Raw genomic sequence first — 20,300 nt, 5'->3', positions numbered from 1 at the left:
TATTACTTTCTTCCTTAACTGAACACTTGCCTCAGAAGATAAACTTATTTTCCAATTACTTAAAGGCATTTACATGACAAATGTTAAATACCTGTTGTACAGCCAGCATGTCTGCTTTTACCAAATCCAACTGAAATCAATGTGTTTCCTCTGCAATGAGCAATTTGCTATTTTCTGGTTTTATCCTGAAAGGTGATCAAGAGATAACACTGATTTCTGCAAGCGGGAGTGCCTGACTGACCCAGTTGAAATGCAAATATATATCTTACTGCACTCTAGGGAAAACATTCCAAATTAACAAGGCAAATCATCTGAAGATCCTAACAAGCAATTAGGCAGAAACAATGATATCAGAAGTATCAGTCTCTTTGTAATAAGCTATTTTCACTCACATGAGAATTTTAATTGTGGTATGTCCAAGAATAAAACTGAAGTACAAACTCTACCCACACACAGTTTTATTATACAAAATTAATTTATTTTCCTAATGTTGTACAGGCAGCTAATTAATTGTAGACCATGTACCTGTCACAAGATTAACAAAATACTTTTATGCAGGTAGTAAACACTGCTTGCTGAGAATATTACTCTATTCAGAAGACAGTGTTTGAACTGAATACCTGCAGGAAAATTCCATTTCTCTTACAAAGAGACCAGTGACCTCACTGAATAAGAAGCTCACTATGCCTGTCACAAAAGCTCTCAATTAGGATGAGAAGCACACTTTACAACCAACAGATACACAGGCTGAGAATCCACTAACCTGATGGCAGTCATGATAAATTACTGAAAACTATGCTCCTGAAGCTGAGAAAAAAAAAACAACCTAAGTATCAGTCATGCAATCGATAGTTTACTATTCAGTGACATCAAGTAGTGATGTTATTCAGCTGAGTGAGGTAATTCAAGAAATAATAGGCTGCTGAACAACCAAGTGACTACCGGCTGTTCAAGCAGCAGCAGGTTTTGGATGAAGCACTGCCCTGTCATGCCCTTGCTTCTGCTGATGTGTTTTTATGAAAACCTCTGAGACTTGCCATCCAACTTCAGCCTTTGCCATCACTTAGCAACGAAAAGGGCTACAAAGGGGCCTGGACAGCTAACATGCTCTGCAGGCACACAGGGTGATGGACACACAGGGCACAGTTGAGCAGGAGAATAGGCAAGTGGCTGACTTGTATGTAAATTCAGGGGCAGGCCAAGTTCCTGCTTTCTGCCTCTGGTCACAGACTCACATGGTTTAAGTGTGTTTAACTGGCTACTTAAGTGAACTTCAGCCTATTTCAAGATTAAAAGAAAGAAATTTTTTAGAACAATGAACCAAGGTTGGAAACATTAAGCTACCACAGCAAGAGAAACTCACAAGACAGTTGGGAAATCCTAACAGGGACTTTGAAGTAATTTGGATACTGATATTTAACCTTGAGGGGAAAAAGGAAGAAACCCAGTTAAAAGCATTGAAATAATTTCAGCTGCTTTGAGAGCTTAGAGCAAAGCAGAACTAAGAACTTCTGAGTTAAAAGTTAGCATTAACATACTTTGACTTTTACATCTTATTATTTGCAGTATAACAATAAAGTCTTAACATGTAACTCCAGTACTCATATTTTCCTTTAATTTACTAGGGTTTGGTAATAGCACCAAAACATTTTCTTCTCAGCTCAGCATCACCAACCTGCCAGCAGGAATTTTCAGCACGCTAGGACCAGCCCACTGAAAGTTGCTGCAGCAAAAGGAACTTCCAATGTGTTACAGGTCCTGTGGTACTGAGGGCACAGAACAAGGCACACCAACACACACAGAAACAGGATGAAATTGATGCACCAGCTAATTCAGGCATTTTAACAGAAAAGGCAAGTTTGCAATGAAAATCTCAGTGCCCTGATCAAACATCTGACTAGACTCAAATGCCTGAGTAAGTTTATGAGGTAATCATGAAATCCAAAGAGAGACATTTGTATATCTACAACACTGAATGCCTAAAACCACGAAACTTTAATAAACCCTCACCCAAACCCTTTAGAGCTTTGCCATTCATAAGAACATTACTATTTACCAAAGCTCCATCTGTCTTTCCAAGTTCTGGCACTGCCTATAGGTCTGGCATTGCATCTGCTGGGAGTCTTGGTGTCAGCTTCCTGCCCAAAGCCTGCACCACATGTCAACAGGCACCGCTAATTCCCTAGGATATATCTAACAAGGAAGTTTGGCAAACCTTTTAAGTACTCTAGATGTTGGAGAGCAAAAGATGCATTTCAACTGAAATATCCATTTTCTTACTGTTTACATCACTGTGCAAGTTAAAAGTTCTTTTTCTGTGTGAAGCTCCTACTACAACCTAAAGAACCTTTGTGTTCTATGTCATAATTAAAAAAACAAACCTTCAGATATTTTCTCACATGTGTAGGCAACACTGTGCAGCACCGTAGCCTTGTACTTGAAAACGTGTATCTTCCTGTGAACATTAAGCTTCACACTATTGCAGTTTCGACCAAATAATGAGACACTCACTCCAAAGGATACTATTAGGAGTATACAGTTTTGTGGCTCCATGAATTTTTTCCAAAATAGTAAGACAAGTGTTTCAGTAATCACACATATGTCTGGATCTAAATAATAGCGAGATAAAAAAATAACCACAAATAGACAACACAAGTACAAAATAACCCAGTTTTTATTTCAGTAAACAAACTATACTCAATCCTAGAAGAAACATATTTCATATATAGCATCTGGCCATAAAAAACTGCATGTACAACACAAGACAATAATATATTACAAAAAGTGACTTTTTGAAGAAAAAACACGACACTTTTAAATTGTTTTCTCTCTTGAGAATTCAGAATTTATTTTCATGCCTATGTTTTCTATACAGAGTGGAGCAAGCCAAAATATCTGCATTCTGAAGGATAATGAAGCACTTATTAGGAAGTCTAGACACCTGCAGAATTAGCTAGCAGTTAAAGAGGACAGGCTCTTTTAGACTTGGTTCTATCAATTCTGAACCAAGAACCACTTATCTTCTTTGTAAAATGAAGTACTAGAATCTTGCAAAGCTCCAACAAAGAGGCAGTCTATGCTGGCTTGTGTAACTATCTTTTCCTTTCTATCTTCTTTGCAGATCATTGCTTTATTGCAGTGTCTTGGGTCAAGGTGGCTATTTAAAGTTGAGCTGTTGCCTGGATTTTTCAAAAAACATAATATTATAATCATATATAGACTACTTTTGTTGCAATATCTATGATTTCTTGTCTAAGATAGCACACTTGATTAACATCAATGCATTTGATCTCATAAGATAGTAACAATATGCATCTTGTGTAAATTTATAGATTCCGTAAAAGGCTAGGAGTGAATTCTCATGATCCACTTTTCAAAGTTACAGATTTTCACATCAAATGGCACTGGTCTCTTGTCACACAACTGTAAATTGTCTTGAACACAGTTCTGCCCCCTGAAGTTCCTAATCCACTAAAACAATTTTGATGCAAGATACAAAAAAGTTTGGACAAGGCAATATAATCGCAGAGGCACAGAATATTCTCAGTCAGAAGGGACCCACCAGGATAATAAAGAGAATGGCCTGTACAGGATTGAACCCACAACCATGGTGTTATTAGCACAATGCTCTAACCAGACTGAGCTAATCTCAGGGTCCAAACTAAACCATATTTATTCCCTTTTGACAATCTTTTCACTGAAGACTAAAACTTTCAAAACTTTTTTTTAGATCAGAGACCATTTACAAGTACTTCTCAGAAAACACCAGGTTGATACACATTCTAGGCCAGCAAATCTGATCTAAATTTCTAGTTTGAGAAACAGGAAGGCTGGGCATTCCTGTTCCACAGGGAAAAAGACTACCTAGCCAAAGACCCTGCTGGAAAAGGCTCATGAAGCACAGAGCTTGTGATTTTGCAGCTTCTTACCCTCTAGGATCCAGGTATGTGATATGGTCATGCCAAGGACAGCACCTAGAAAACAAAAAAGATGAAGGAATGGAGCTCTGGAGAACATAAGGCCCAAAGGCTTCTAGATGTAACGGGTACAATTCTTGCAGAACAATGATGGGAGACAGCAAAGGTCAGCTCAGCTGCACTGGACCTGGCCAACAACTTGAATTAGTGAGGGAAGCTGGAGCTGTGCTGGATCAGTATTTCTAAAACAGCAGAGGAACTCTGTAGCCATTAAGACCATGTTGTGAGGAAAAGCAAGAAAGTCAGTGTTACTGGCATGTGTGGATATAGGGCTCAATTATGTTTATAACAGTGAAAAATGTGATGGTGAAATATAAAAAAACCCCAAAACATTAATCTTAGAACTGTGAGATTAATTTATCTGTACACACTAACCACACTTGTTTCAATATGTGCCTCCCTATCATAGATGCCCAGAAAAATTTCTGATGACTTTGAGAAGGATCATTCACATTCATAAGGAGCTGGAATGTCCTGTGTGGCCTTTTAGGAGTGTGCTTTTAGCTGGTAATTCCACAACTATTCAGCTGCTCTTTCTCACAGTGGTAAAAGGAAGTGTAACAATTCTGTCCAATTTGCAGTGACATGAAACAACATGACTAAAGTGGCTCTTCACAAGGCATTTCCATCACCTAACCTCATTGCTGTCTAAGATTAAAAAGGAGATTAATCTTACTTTTCAAATAGTTCAGTGTAAATTAAAGACTTAGAAAGAATCCTAATGTGAGCAACTGCAATCTTCTACATGATTCTGTCTGAATCACTGGAAACTGTGATTTTATTTCATGGAAAACTAACCAAACAAACACTTTTTGTTTCGTAACCTTTCTAATTCAATACAGTTCTGAAAACTATCATATTCCTGGAAAGTAAACCAAGTGGAATTTTCTCATTTAATAAAATTGGTTTGTCCTCTACTTGGATGCAAGCACAATATTATAAATAATTTCATTAATACTTTTAAAACTCTTTCCAATGAAAGAAAAATTCTGGTTGGAGACACTGATTCCATGCAGAAATAACTAATCTCAATATGAAATTTATTCCTTTATCTCCAGAAATCTAGATTTGAAGTTCCTCTATTTATCTCAGTCCATATTTGCAGTTCATTTGTACTAATTCTCCTGGCTTTATTCATCCATCTGAGAATAAACCCATCATATTTGTAAGAGAAAAAGCAGTACCACAATTTAAGCTTCAGTATAAATGAAGTACAGAAACAAATTTTTATATACTAAACACTTGACTAATAAACAACATTATTGTACATCTGTTTTCTGTTCCTAGCATGGATAATTATCAAAGTGTGAGAACCACAGGCAAGGAGATGCAAAAAGGCATGTGGCCAGCTTAGGCTTTTCACTCAGAATTCCTTAAGCAAGGAAACTTGTGTCTTCCTTAAAATAAAGCATCAGTTTTGAAAAAGTGGAAATCAGGTTGTTAATTTAAATAATGAAAAACATGCTTCATCTACACACGTGCACTTATTCCCATACTTGGAATTACGTAGAATAACAGCACAAAAGCTTCGACAATTTTCTTTTTCTTATAAACATTTTTATCTTGAATGTGAACTCTGTTTCACTGGACTCTCCTGTTTCGAACAAAAATTGTCCCAGTATGCAGAATCCTCAGGTGCAACTGGAATACCAGATGCAACCAAATCTTCAAAAGTCAGTAATGTAAACGGTGGTGGGTTAGGCTCCATGGAACGTACCTAAAGGAAACACATATTAGCATAACACAAATTAGTAAGTATCAATTTTCTTCCTGTAAACTTTTCTGTCCAGTTTAAACTACACATTGCTTACTGAAGAAGAAAGGAATTTAAGACCAGCGTCACTGCCCTTAATTTAGGCTACGCATGAACTCATAGAAGCATTTGACAGGCCACACAGAAAAATCAAGTTTTTCCTTGAAACACAGTTCACAAAACTGACAGAACAAGGGCTATAGAATGCTGCAAGTATGACAGAATGAGTGCTTAAGTTCAGTAAAAAAGACAAAGATCACCATCAAACAAACTGTACTTCATTCTCCAGCAGAAATGATCATTTCAGACAATTACGTGAGGATTTATTCCACTAGAGGTGTGCCTACTCACAGTCTTTTTAATACCAGTAATCCTCTTGGTTGTGCATGCTTCTCTCAAACTCAAACACTACTTAACAACTAAAGCTGTCACAACCAACCCACAATTCCCCATTTTAAATCCACAGTAAATGCAGACTGAGATACTGGAGATGAGAGTGTCATGGTCTCCATGCTACATTCATCACTCTGAGAAAAACCATATTTCAAAGAAAAAAAGATTTGGGTTTTTTTTTTTTTTTTTGAGCACATGTTACTGTGCAGCCTGCTGTATATTCCTTCTCCAATTGTAGTTGTTCCCAGACAGCAGAGCAAATAGTACAGCTTGCATAAAACCAACATAAATACAGCTGATTCCTCTAAATTGGCATTTGCTCTAACAACATATTCTTAATGTTCAATATCTGATAAAGTTCAGCAGGGCTCTTCTGCTGTTGCAGGTACTCTGTACATCACACAAACTGACTCATGTCTGATCAGGTTAAGCCTACCCAAGTTCCCCTGGTGTGGCAGCATGACCCACTGGCATATCAGCCACTCCTCCCAGTTTGGTGTCACCAGCAAACCTACTGAGGATGTACTCACTGCACCATCATCCAGTTTCATTAATGAAGATGTTTAACGGGACTGGACCCACTTTTGATCACTGGAGTACATCATCATTAGTTACTGGCCTCCAACTACACCTCGTACCACTATCACCACACTCTGGCCCAAAATGTTCAGCCCCTTTCTAAGACACCTGCTCATCCGCTATAAGCATTTGCAGGATTTTCTGAGAGATTGGCAGAGGTAGAAAGTACTGAAATGTAGGTAGACAATATCCACTGCCCTCTCCTCACCTACCAGGCCAGTCATTTCACTGCAGAAGTTTACTATTCATGGCTTTCTCCTGGTGAAGTTATGCTGACCAGTCCTGAGGATTTCTTTGTCCTTGCTGTGTCTGGAAATGGCTTCCAGAATTAGCTGCTCTGCCACCTCTCCAGAGATGATACTTTATTCCTCATACTGTGTGGACTTACAGGCACTGTAAAGGCACCCCAGCACACTTTGTTCCTGGAGAAAGGTTGGGGAATTTGCTCATAATTGTACTGTATAGGCCCTTTCTTGCTTACGTACCAGTGCTGGAGATGACCCCATCTATTTTGAGGATTTTTTTTGCCCCTTCCTGTCACATCAATGAAGGTGGATAGGTAAAAGTGTTTGAGCAGTAAGCTACTGTTAGGAATACATGCAGAGACAACAACATGGGTTTTGCTTGTTGTAACAGCACAGAAAAACCTTAAATTGTCAATACAGACTGAAACCAGAAGTTATTGAGCTGGCTGTCACTTTTTGTCCTTACACAAAGGACACAGTGTTGAGACACTCCTGTTTATCTGACATTTTGGAGATGAGGTAAAGCTGCAGGAACTGTGCCTAGAGCCATGCAAGTGACATCATAGACACATACCATGAGCTAAGCCTCAGAGCTAAGAAGATGTGAACAGATCTAGTTTGAACTTCAGCACATGCTTGTCTGAAGGCAAGTGTGTTCTGACTGAATTCATCTCAAGTCTTGTGAAATTTAGCAAGTGACAGACAAAAAGATATTTTATAGCCTATATAGGAATTATAAAGAATTATAAACTCAGACCTCTTTCACTGAAATTTGCCAGAGGTAACTGTCTAGATCTTGGAAGGAGTGCAGATACATGTTCTATTTCTTAAAGCATATAGCAGTCACTAGCAGACACTTTGTAAAGATTCTTGATACTAGAGATTTTTAACTATAGACCAATGTAACAACTGGTCTTTCTTGTGAATTGTAGGTACTTGCTATCAGTCCGGGAAGAAAGCTGAAAGTACATGTTCTGCAAACAGGACATAATGAATTATTCCTGTGACTGCAGAGAGGGAACAGACTCAAACACTGACATCCTGGAACAATTGTTCATACTTAACAAGGATGAACAAGTTTTTCTCTCAACACATCTAGCAAGACATTTAAAACAAAATCATTTTTTACAGTTCTGTTACATAGAGAGAAGGTAATTTTCATTTTCTCCATGTTCCTGTTAGAAGGAGGTCTAAAAAGGTACAATGCAACAGTATATAAATTTTCACTTAATATCCATATTGGGGAGTCACAGGATGCTCACTTGTCCTGCTTAAAATGACCTTTTTTCAGTGATTTGAGATAATGAAATTCAGCTCATCACAAATTTATTCAGTGGACAAGTATGCCTTTGAGACTTCTCTTCATTCAATGATTTGTCATCATAACTCTTGATATCATTACTATTCTTCCTATGATAACTTCAAGGTATGTGACAGTGGTGTGGAAGGTCAATACTTGAAAATCCTGGATTTTTGTAGTATACTTAGCTAGCTGTCTTTATAAATAATGGCCACCTTCTTTTCACCTCAGATTGATAATTATCAGCATTCCAGTCAGAAGAACGATATGCCATCCCACTGGGAACTTAAGTATGTCCTGTCTAACAGAATGAACATATTTTCTTAAAAAAGTATTTGTACACTGATTTAACACAGTAAATTTCCAAAGGCAGTTTATCTCTTTTTTTTTTTTTAATCTAACCAACACTAATTAAAAGGTCTGCCTCTCTGTGTTATTCATGAACACAGATAGACTTTTTTACCATGACAGATGTGTGCATTACCAGTTTTATGCTTTTATCCATTCCTACACTTTTTTTTCCTAGTTCCTGGGAGAACCTTTGCATTTAAATAAGAGAAAACAACTAACCCATTTTCTTGTGAGCAACTAGGCCACCACAGAAAAATCTGGCAATTTGTCACACTCTCCTTTTCTGATTGTCTGGCTATTTCAGCTACAATTTACCAGTCTGCCTCTCCCTTAAAATCCTGAAAAGCTTTTAAGTAGCTTTGTTCCTTCTCTCAATAGACGCCACATGGAATGAAGACTAACACTGCTGTTCTTCCCATCTGTTGGTTGTTGTTGCTTGTCTCAAGGGTTATCTTGTCATGATGGTGTTTGAGCGATGGATCTGCTCCGGGATACACGCACTGACAGTCCCCCATTAAAATCAACTTGGTGAGGTATCGTACAAGTTTAGCAAGTCCAGCTTGGTTCACTGTCTCCACCTCCCTCTGTAAAAATCATCTTTCCCACATGAGTACTAGCAGGCTGTGACAAAAATCACTTCTCCTGAATGAACACACTGATCACTGTAATACACGCATTCCAGATTTAACATTATCTGTTGCTGTCCTCTGAAAGCTTTTCTCCTTGCCAGACTTCTCCTGAGATAGACACAACAGAACTAGAGGAAACAGTTCAATAATACTGTTTGGTTCTGGTTAAAACTGTGCTTAAGATAAGCTTTTTCCTTGGCCCTAAATCTGAGATGATAACACATTTCTAGCTACAGCATAACAATAAGTTTATGTTCAGATGATTAATAAGACCTGAAACTGTTTCATAATTTCTTACATCAGAATCCTTTTGCACAAATCCCGCCTGTTTCCCAAGCGCCACTGCAACATGATGATGGTCATCTAACCGGGTTTCCTAGATAAGATGAAAAATGACAATGTAAATGTATTTTCTTTACTCTGTTTTCAGCAAACACTATATAAATGTTTAGAATATGGTTCAGAACAATAGCAGACCATAATTTGAAATACTTTAAAATAATAATGTTCAAATAACAATAGTAGTTTTTAGCAGTTTTGTTGGAGAGGTCAACGATGCTGACACTTTAATAAGTTAGCAGGGCTGAACTGGTTACTATAGGTTATCATCACCTCATCCATTTGTAGATACTTATATTCAAGTTGGTGACCTGAGCATTCCTTTACTAGTCCCTTCTAAGTCACAAACCATATAACCCATCTTAGCTATCCATTTTCCAATGAGATGAACTGAACTTCTGAAAGGGCTTCTGAAAAACAACAATTTAAGTGTAAACTTAAACCAATGACTCTCTTCCTCTTGGCTTCAGACAGCAGCTAAGAGCACAACTTTAAATTCCCAACACGCAGTCTGAGCACTGCTACATGTAAATACAAATCAATTTTGCTCAACGTTTTTAGGTACCTAACTATATATTTAGTGATAGAGTTTTTATCTACTTAATAGTTTTATTTGAAAGTCTTTTCCTCTACAAAAGCTTAGAATTCATCCTAAACAAATAATTTCAGAAAAAAAACCCAAACACTTTTATATACTGTTTCTGAATAATGCTTATTTTATAGTCAAGTCATAATTCCATTGGCTCTTTTAAAAATATGTAAGGGGAGGAAATAAAATTTTCCTTGCTCTTTCATCCAAAAGTTTTCAAACAATTTCTGCACAGACTTTCTAAAACAGAAATCAAAAATAACAAGAATTTTACCTAGAAAATAACGATGTAGATATTGCCATTAATCAGAAAATCAGTTAGTCATTGAAATATTCTCCTGGGAGGTAAGACTGAATCTCCAGTTTTGGCTTCCTTGGGAAACATTCTAACTGCACTATATTATAATATAAAGTAAACATCATGATGTCCTTTTATTTCCTAACAGGTTGTTGGTTGCCTTTTTTTCCACTTTTAATCTAAGCAAAATGCCTTTTAAAATAATGGTGTCAGTCTGCATTAAGCTTCTCTACAGTTCATCTACTATACAGAATTTTCAAATATTTCAGTTGCCAGGATACCATTTCTGTGATTCCCAAACAGCCCTATATATAAAAAAAGTGCCAAGATACTCAGCTCAAACCTATGCAACCCAGCTCAGCCAAGACAGCAGCTGCTCCAGTCATGTGTAGCAGCAGTAAAGCTGCAGTGTTGGGAGACTGTTCTGGCAAACGTGGGTGCCTTGGCAGAGAGGTGCTGGTGAGGAAGTAGAGCTGTGTTTTTAGTTTGATCTCTTCAGCACCAAAACTGTGCCTATTTAACAGCTTTAGCGGTGAACTTTTTAACCCTCACCTACTTAAACACAAAACATCAAGCTCATGTTGTTTTACCTTCCTGCAAAGTACTAGTAAGAAAATGACTATTGTAATTCTGTCTCGATTAGAAAAAATATTTAATGATCATAAGAAACACTAACAAACCTACAGCATAAGCAGTATTTTCCATGACTGCAAGAGCTAGAGATGTATTTACTACGTATGTATTTATTTTACTGGGTTTTCTGTCCTTTTACTAGGGTACAAAACTGAAAACAAAAGAATGAAAATAAAGAATGTTGCTTTGGAGGTTTGATGAAATATAACCATTTGTACACAGTGTGCATGTTTCTATAACTTCATAAAAAATATAAAAGACTACGAAAATTAGATGCTCAATCAGGTGTTGCTAAATCATTTATATAGTTCTAGGGTGGTAGTGTTTTGTGTTTGTCTAGATGTAAAAATCACTACATTGAGTTTTTTTATCACTTAATTTCCCCCCTTCTTTCAATTGTTTTTTTTTCCTTTTTTTCTTGTTCAAGACGTTAAAAACATATTGGAACAGGAGGACACAGTACAGCACATTCAGCACTGGCTTACACCTGTAGTCAGAAGTCTGCAAACAACTGTGTTATGGCTTTAAGTTAAACAAATTGCATTTTCCTTTTGTGAAGTCAATTTATGTATTACTTCTTGTTTGAGCAACTAAAAACATATTATAGATATTATTTTAAACATTGTTAATAATGTTTTCTCAGTTCAAAGCTGCGTTTAACAGGCGGTGACTCTTTAGACAGACTATTCCCTGAAAAAACCCTGCTCAATGAACAGTGAATTTATAAGGTTCAAGCTCATTTATTTCCCGTATTCGCTGTGGTCACAAAATAATTTTCAGCATCTTGCAATAAAGCATAACAAACTATGTCCTTCATCTATCTTTGTTGTTTCAGAGAAACGTAAATCCAGATGAAATTGGAAGATCTTTCCTGGCTCCTACTAGTGGCCAGCAAAAACCTTAAGCTACAGAGTTAACGAAACATACTGAAACAGCAGATCAACTTGCCTCCCTGGAGATACTGCTCTACCCGTTTATAAAATTAATATATATAAAATATATAAAATTAAATGGAAATAGATGAGAAAACAAAAAGAGGACAATCGTACAGAATTCCTTCTAGGTGGAGAGTTTGTTTTGTTAAGATTCCTCTCTATAAACCAGAAGACATATAATGGAGGAAAATTTTTCTCTGCACAGAACAAAAGTGTTAGTAGAACTGTTCAAGCTACAAGCAAACCGAGACTTATAACAATCTAATTTCAAAGACTTGTCAGAATGATGTGTCTGGGATTCAAATCATTATGAATTCACTCAACAACAGACAGTTTATGAGGAAACTGTACCTTCCCAGACACAGCAGAATTGATAGCTGCGTGAATCCAGTTGGATTAGCTAGCCTTAGAAATAAAACCTTCTATTCCTATTTATTCCTGATAATGTAACAGGATTAATTTCTCTTACTGAAGGTGAACTATATCAACTACAGTTGCACAACAGCAATTACTAAATAAGTTTCAAATTGACCCAGGTAATCTCTCTTTGAAATCCATGTTATGGAAGTAAAGTATTTGCATATAAACAAACCACGCAAATATTTGTTGTGAAAAAATGCAAACAATTATTTATGCAGCAGCAGTGATGCCAAATGTCTCTTAATCCCAGAGCAAGGTTTAGGATAAATTGTGTGCTTCCTTTATAAGCTAGTTGTATACAAAATTGAGGTAGGTACAACAACAGAAATGTCCTGTATCTCATTTAAGATTCTTCTTCAATATAGATTCCAGAAAATGCTCTCCAGTCATTCTTCCTTAAAAACTGTACATATCTGGGATGGATAGAGTCATGAATACATTTAATATCTGCGAACCAGTAATTAGGATTTTTTTTTTTTTTTTTTCACAGAATGGCTACATTGGAAGGGACCTTAAAGATCATCTTGCTCCAACACCCATGCCATGGGCAGGGACACCTTCCAGTAGACCAAGTTGCTCAGGGTCCCATCCAACCTGGCCTTGAACACTTCCAGGGATGAGACATCCACAGCTCCTCTGGGCAACCTACTCCTGTGCCAATATCTGTTTCTACATATAAAACACATATATATACAAAATAAACTTATGTTTATGTCTTTAAATTATAAAACTTCTCATAGTTGTTTTCAATCAACTTCTTTCACTTTTACTGAAATTAACTACTACTTCATTCTTGTTGTGGTTTAACCCAGCAGGCAGCTAACACCACAGAGCCTCCTCACTGGCAGAGCATTATGAGGAACTAAAGAGTTCTTGACTTAGTGTTTCAGTGTGTTATCAACACTGTTCTCATCCTAAATTCAAAACACGGTTTTATGCTGGCTACTAGGAAGAAAATTAATTCTACCTGAGATGAAACCAGGACAATTCTCCAAGTTTATTTTCTTCAGAGGAAGTAAATGGAGCATACAGAATTACTCATAATAATCATCATCATCATAATGACTCCATCCTAAATTAACACCCTGACACAAATATTGTTATCACTCTTCACTGGGCTAGTTATCTTTTAATTATTGCTAAACAAATTCACCTTTTTAAAATGAGGAAAGCAAGCATTATCTATATGATTAAAGCATATTTAATACACATAGTAGACATATCTCAAGATTAAATTGATGTTTTAAAATGAAATTTTACAGTATTTTTTTTCTCCTACTCCTTCCGAAGCAGCTGAAGGGAATCTGAGTAGCAATCTCTAGAGTACTGTACGAAAACAAGTGCCTAAAGCTGAATCATTCCATCAGGATCAAACAAGAAGAGGCTGTTTCTGAGCTACTACCTTCCATCCAAGCTCAAAAATATATGAGCAGTGGAGAGTAAAGACACTCAGAGTAAAACTAAACCTGTGGTAAAGGGCCCACAAACAGTCAACTACATAACAAAGTAGTTCATTTGGACTCACAACGAAATATATTTTTTTTTAATGTTCACAGAAAATTCTGTCTCAAATATGAATTGGCTTTGCTCTGACTGGGAACAGTGACAAGGTGTCTGAACAGTGTCGACTTTGATTTGGTCTGACTCATTAGTATTTTTCTTGACCTTTTAGGCATGACAAGCATAAGGAGGTGGATCTTTTTCTACTCTTTATGCATTTAAGTTGTCTTTTTCACATTACATGGTACTTACTGAAGGAGATTTCAGAATATTTTGCGTAATTTAAATGGATAGAATCCCCTTTGTTTCTCTCTTCCATTTTTGGTAAATTAGGTTCTCTAAAACTGAAATGAGACAATCCAAAACCTTGGAAAATTTTAATTTTAAACAGTGTCTAGCTCTGTTTGATAATCTCCTACCATAAAGGTATAGGCAGATCTGACAAGCAAAAGTGATACCATTTTTCTTTTTTTTTTTATTTGATAGAAAAGCTTTCTCAAACTCAACAGGGAACCCAAAGAAAATATGGTATCAGTAATATGTAATCTTACAGGTGATTCTTAATGTCTGCTCCTGGGTGACTCTCAGATTTCTTAAAACTTAAGTGTTTTCGATTAACAAGTTATTTCAAGAACCTGGTCCAAGGGCAAATAGTGAATCAGAAAAGGACTTTTCTGAGTAGGAAAATGGACACAACATTAAAAGAAACTTGAGAAAAGACAAAAAAGTAAAGTAATGCTTAATTTTAGGCTGGGGATTGGTAACTGAATTTTTTTCATTTCATTTTAATAAATGTTGATATTTAAATAAAATCACATTCCAATTGAGCTTGTATTTAAATGAAACTTGATATTAAACCCTTATTTGAAATACTAGAATTTGCCTCATTATAAGCCTTCGCTCTTGGAAGCAGGAGGACAAGTGTGGAAGTGGAGACATTCCTCAGACAAAAATTACATGAATCTTCCAGCAGTAATTACTAAGTAATAATGAAAAATCAAATAATTAGAAAGCATTTAAGTATTACAGGGAACTATCTACATCATCATCATGTTGTTTTAGTCAATCAACCACAGGCATGTCGTCAAAGACCAAAATTAGGAGTTCCAGAAATCAATCTAAAGAGCTACACCACAATAGTACAGAAAGCATTCTAGTTAAAGATGAGTCACAGTCTTTCCCAAGATTTTCTTTTCCCAGCATATAATTCCAGCTAGTGAATTTCGTGATATATGATATTGCTATACTATATAGAAACTGAGTAAGAAGGTTGATTTAACATGGATAGACTTGTAAAATAATGCAAAACCAAAAGTGGACTGGAATGCTAAACGGAATGAACTGTGAAGAGATAAACTCGTAGTACAAGTTACGCATTACTAGTTCATTCATTCTTTTATACCACGTGCATAGGACACATGTCATTTGTATACTAAACAAAACAAGCATATAGCAGAAATCTGTTTTTTAGACAGCTCTACTGAAACAGTTGTCTCCAACAGTGTAGATATTTTTAAAATGTAAATGTGTATTTGAAACTCAATTCTCTTGCTGAAAAGTGGACTTTCTTTACTTTTTTACATTTCTTCCTTTAAGTGGTTAAATGAACATGCCTCTGAGGTGTAGAGAAATGGCATTGTGATTTGTTTTTAAAGCTCAGTTTCTTGGGGTAATTAAATAATTTGAGATCATTGCATAGACTCAGAATCATTTAGGCTGGAAAACACCTTTAAGGTCAGCAAATCCAACTGCTAATCCACCACTGCCAGGTACACCACTAAACTATGTCCCTATCAGTTGTTTCTCTATATATCCTTTAGACTTTTAAATGATACCAGTAATTTCCTATCAAATCTAACAGGATAGATGTTTTAGTGATAAGCCCAAAAAACTTTGAAGAAGGAAAACTAAAGCCCAAACCTCAACACCCAGATAGAAGATTGAGCCCAAACTGATGTTCCAGTTAAGCAAAAGGAAGTTTTTTCATCTATCCACTCCCACAGACAGTAGCCATTTCAAACTCACAAAACCACATATTTTTGTATGGACAAGAAGTAAGAGCCCAATGGAACTGAAGACACCTCCTCCATTTCAAACATCTAACCTAAACACTAACGGAGTTGCTTAATCACTAAGCCTATTCTAGACCAACTGATGAAGACCTTTAAAGTCTTAGACACTGTTTAAGATGACAGGTCTGAATATATTTCAGTGAACTTCCTGTACACCCTAGGATGAATTTCATAGAGTGCAAGAAACATATTCCAGGAAAAGAAAAAAAATAAAAAGCCATTATAATGAATATATCCATGGGGTGTTTTTACAATCATTAAAAATACCTTAAATTGCTGCAGTTTTATAACCTAAATTTTGATTGATACATGCTCACTGGTTTTATACAGAGTAAAGGTGTGAAGTGGCAATTAAAAAAAAAATCAAATATGCAATGCAACCATAGGGAGTCAAGACTGTTTATCCCTAGTGAAAATGTATTCCTTACCTCAAATGTCCACTCCTCTTCTTTTTCTCCATCCAGAAGCATTTTTGTCTCCTTATACACCTTCCCTATTTCCAGTTGCAACGGGGACACATTAAACTCAATCCTTTGCAAGTTAAAGCCAATTCCAACTCCAATGGCCTTTAAGAAGCTTTCCTTTAAGGCCTAAAAGACACAATAAGTGTACTTTATTCATACTGTGTTTTCAAACTGTTCTAAAAACATTATTTCTGACTACAAATTGTAGACAATATAAATTTAAGACTTATACTACCCTAAATGTGAGGGCAGGTTGATGCAATTATCAAGGGAAAAAGTTATCAACATTGTTAATACCCAGCCTAACTTTCTGAATTAAAATAAACATGAAACTGGAATTACCCAGTGGCACAAATAGATATGAACCCTCTACCTTGTTCTAGCTATGTGTTTAAAAGTAGTAATAAACCCTAGAAATGTCAGCTGTGAAAGTTATTCTGATATTAAAAAAAAAAACATAAAAATATCAAAATTATTTTTATCTTCACATAAAATAGTATCAGGTGGCACCAGCAGATTTAGATTGGATATGAGGAAAACCTTCTTCCCCGAACAGGCTTTGAAGCACAGGAACAGGATGCCCAGAGAAGTGGTTGTCATCATTCCTGGAGTTCTTCAAAAGATGGGTAGAGGTGGTGCATAGGGACATCGTTTAGCAGTGGATTTGATGATCTTAGACGTCTTTTCCAACCTAAGCCATTCTATGATTCTATGTGACTATAAAAAGTAACATTTTTACTATGATGAAAATAATAAATTATATCAAAAAATAGTGCGCATGTTCCAAGAGTACAAATAGGAAAAAAAGTATTACCCAGTGCCGATAAAACATATCCAGCTGCATCCATTCATTACTCATGGACTTGATTACATCCCACTCTGTCTCAGTAAACTGTCGCTTCATGATGTGAAAGAAATTTGTAATGGAGCTACTGCCTATAAATTAGACAAATATTTACAGAAATTTTAATAGAGTAGCAATAATAAGCAAATGGATTATCTCATGTTATTGCACTAGAAAAAAAAATCATAAGAAAAAAATTTATGAACCAACTCTGCTCTACAACTTGAATTTATACAGCCTCAAAGCAGCGAGCTGATGATTTTTCAGGACATAGTATGAAAAAAAACATTTCAATAACAGAATTGCTGTATTAAAAATGTGAAATTATGTATTTCCAGGATTCTCTAAAAAGCAAAGTATTTAACCAGCGTTGATTTTACATATACATAAATATATTATATTAGCTCCAAAAGCAGCATATACAGTCTCTGGCATCTGACAGCTTGATCTAGTAACATTTTAAAAACCAGCATGCTGTTTGTCAAAATTCATCAATTTTGCCTCCTGCCCTAGGATGCTGTGATGCAAAAGAAACCCTTTTTTAAGCACTTGTTGAATATAGTCTCCCAAAGTTATCACACACATATTAAGCCTTTTGGATTGGATTTACTCCGCAAGGAAAATGGGGGTACAGAGGTGCCCATAATAACAGTAAGATACATACCAAGGAAAAAGAAAAATCCCACCCAAAAAACCCAACCTCAAACCACTAAACCTTCAAATCCTTAAATTAAATTTAAGCTTCCTCAGGGGCTATACCAGTTTTCCCCACTAGTCTAAATTTACTTTGTAGAAGACACTACAGACTGTGTGGTTATGTTAGTCAATGGCACTTCTATAATACAGTGGAAGCTACAGACCTCATTACATGCTTGGCTACTCACCCAAGAGCCTATATTAATTAGTATACCATGGAATCTGTCCAATTGGCCTTACTTCTGGCTAAAGAGACAATGGCAGAAAACAGTCTATTTTCTTTAGTAGGGATAATAAAAGTCTGGATAGAGGCAGTTCCGATTGTTGCATAACCAATCATTGCATAAAAAAAACTGTTTCAATTTTCTTATTAAAAAGAAAATATTAGTCATATTTAATCTAAAAAACAGCCAGCCCTCCTAATACCACACTACTTTTAGGAACCCATCACCGGATAATGGCTTAAAAAAGATGCAGATTCTAATCACATCTGGGCCAGTAATTCTGTGAGTTGACTACTGGCAAGGAACTTTTTTCCCTACACTAATGTTTGCTATCTTAAATCAAAGATAAGTGTATTAACCCTTCTCTATAAAGTGGTTGTCTTCTATAGATATCTAAGCACTAAATAAAAACAGGTATTGGCAGCAGGAATAATTGATCTGAACAGACTAATTTCACACTAAAGCACACATTCAGGTTTTCTCACATTTTCCAAATCACACCACAAAATGTTACCTGACAAAGACATCACACAAGAAATAGCAGTGACATTTCAGAGATGCCCTCAATTGCATTTATAAAGTGAGGAAAACATCTTAAAACTGAAATTTTGTTTGACAGTTGCAGTAGTCAGCTAATGGAATGATCCAGAACAATCTACGGACAGAACTAACTTTTCTCTCTGGAGAGAGAAAAGCAACCACAATGTTAAGAATGCTTTGATGAATTACCAAGACAAATGCCATATCCATCTACTTACACAATACCGATTCCCTGAAACAATGAAAAACCACCAAAAAAATTTGTTGATCTTGGAGAAAGGTATTTTCTTCATCTCTCTGCATTTATATGGTCCATTTTAGGATCAAATAACTGTGTTAATACCTGCTCCAAACAATCCATTTTTTTTCTATTATTTTCTGTAGTATTTAAGACAACAGTGGTAAGGTTCCAGCCTCTTCTCGTGATTCAAACTATAAAACATCCCAGAATATCCTGATGTACCCTACCTCCTTTATAACTTTCAGAGAGCTCTCCTGCTTTCAATAATCCAGGACTATTCACACCACCAGAGAAAACCATCCAAGACTATCCACACTACCTTCAGCACCTAGAGGGATATAAATGCTCCTGCCATCTAAACTAACACAAGGTGAATACATTTGAGATTTGAACTGTTTAGTACACTAAGTGTATACCAAACCCATATGTTACTGATTTTCCTTCCCCTTATTATTTCCCTTTTTTTTTTTTTTAATGTTTCTTTAACTGTTCGTCTACGCTTCTTGACACTTCTGTTCAGACTCACATAGAACTTTCCCATCCACTCCAGCCGTTTGTCACATTCTTCCTCTGAAAACCTCAGGTACCACTTTGTCCTTAAGTGCCCTCCCCTCCCATCTCCATATTGTAGTACAGTTGCTTTGCTCTGAGGAATGGATCAGATTAGAGGACCTAGGACTACTATTCTCCATAAATTACTAGCAGTACCACAGCCTGCCTAGTCCACTTCCCCATCTTTGCTTCAGTATCAGAAAAAGATTCACAGAATCTTGAGAAAAATTTAGGTTGAAAAAGACCTTTGGAGATCACCTGGTCCAACCTTCTGTTGAAAACCAGAGTCTTATGCTGCGTTACCCAGGGTCCTGTCAAGCAGAGTATTTCAACCCTTCTCTGGGGAACTTAGTCCAGTGTTTTACTGTTCTCATGGTAAAGAATTGTTCTACAGAGACGTAATTCCCCCTGAATCAACCTGAGGCTGTTGCCTTTTGCTCTATTACTATTCATGCTCATGAAGAACCCTGTGTAAATCATCTTTACAGTTACCTTTCAGGTATACTGTGATTAGATTCCCCTCTTCAGGTCAAACAAACACAGCTCCACCAGCATTTTTACACAGGTCAAATCTCCAACCCTCTAATCACCTTGATGGTTCCTTCACTAAAGTCCCTTCAATTCTACCATGTCTCTCATGACCTGGCAGGTATGAAGGAGACAAAACTAAAGAGCAGAAAGTTTCCTTTCAAATGCTAGCTATTTTGCTTCTAGTTTGATTAAAAA

The 20,300-nt window shown here is 36.3% G+C and overlaps 1 protein-coding gene across 6 annotated transcripts in view; it reads right to left on the bottom strand.

Moving 5' to 3' along the window:
- Positions 1–2,664: 2,664 nt before the first annotated feature.
- Positions 2,665–20,300, bottom strand: part of AASDHPPT (aminoadipate-semialdehyde dehydrogenase-phosphopantetheinyl transferase) — a 27,914-nt gene continuing 10,278 nt past the window's right edge. The window contains exons 3-8 of one of the 6 annotated variants that reach the window (XR_003573078.1): positions 17,292–17,413; positions 16,442–16,603; positions 9,526–9,603; positions 5,474–5,694; positions 3,930–3,974; positions 3,107–3,179 (exon numbers count right to left, since the gene is read on the bottom strand). Coding sequence is in view for 5 of the 6 variants with exons in the window: in XM_027900324.1 (XP_027756125.1) it covers positions 2,995–3,179; positions 3,930–3,974; positions 9,501–9,603; positions 16,442–16,603; positions 17,292–17,413 (617 nt within the window). In the remaining variant the exon portion in view is untranslated. Of the gene's footprint in view, positions 3,975–5,442; positions 5,695–9,500; positions 9,604–16,441; positions 16,604–17,291; positions 17,414–20,300 lie in introns of those variants that run through there. The other 5 variants (XM_027900324.1, XM_027900356.1, XM_027900346.1 and 2 more) reach the window with 5 other exon arrangements.

This window comes from Empidonax traillii, unplaced genomic scaffold, assembly GCF_003031625.1.
Source record: "Empidonax traillii isolate 1590-97213 ecotype Southwest subspecies unplaced genomic scaffold, ASM303162v1 scaffold21:size2437335, whole genome shotgun sequence".
Lineage (NCBI taxonomy): Eukaryota > Metazoa > Chordata > Aves > Passeriformes > Tyrannidae > Empidonax > Empidonax traillii.
The sequence above is the reverse complement of the archived record's forward strand: the minus strand, read 5'-3'. Positions and strand labels throughout refer to the sequence as shown.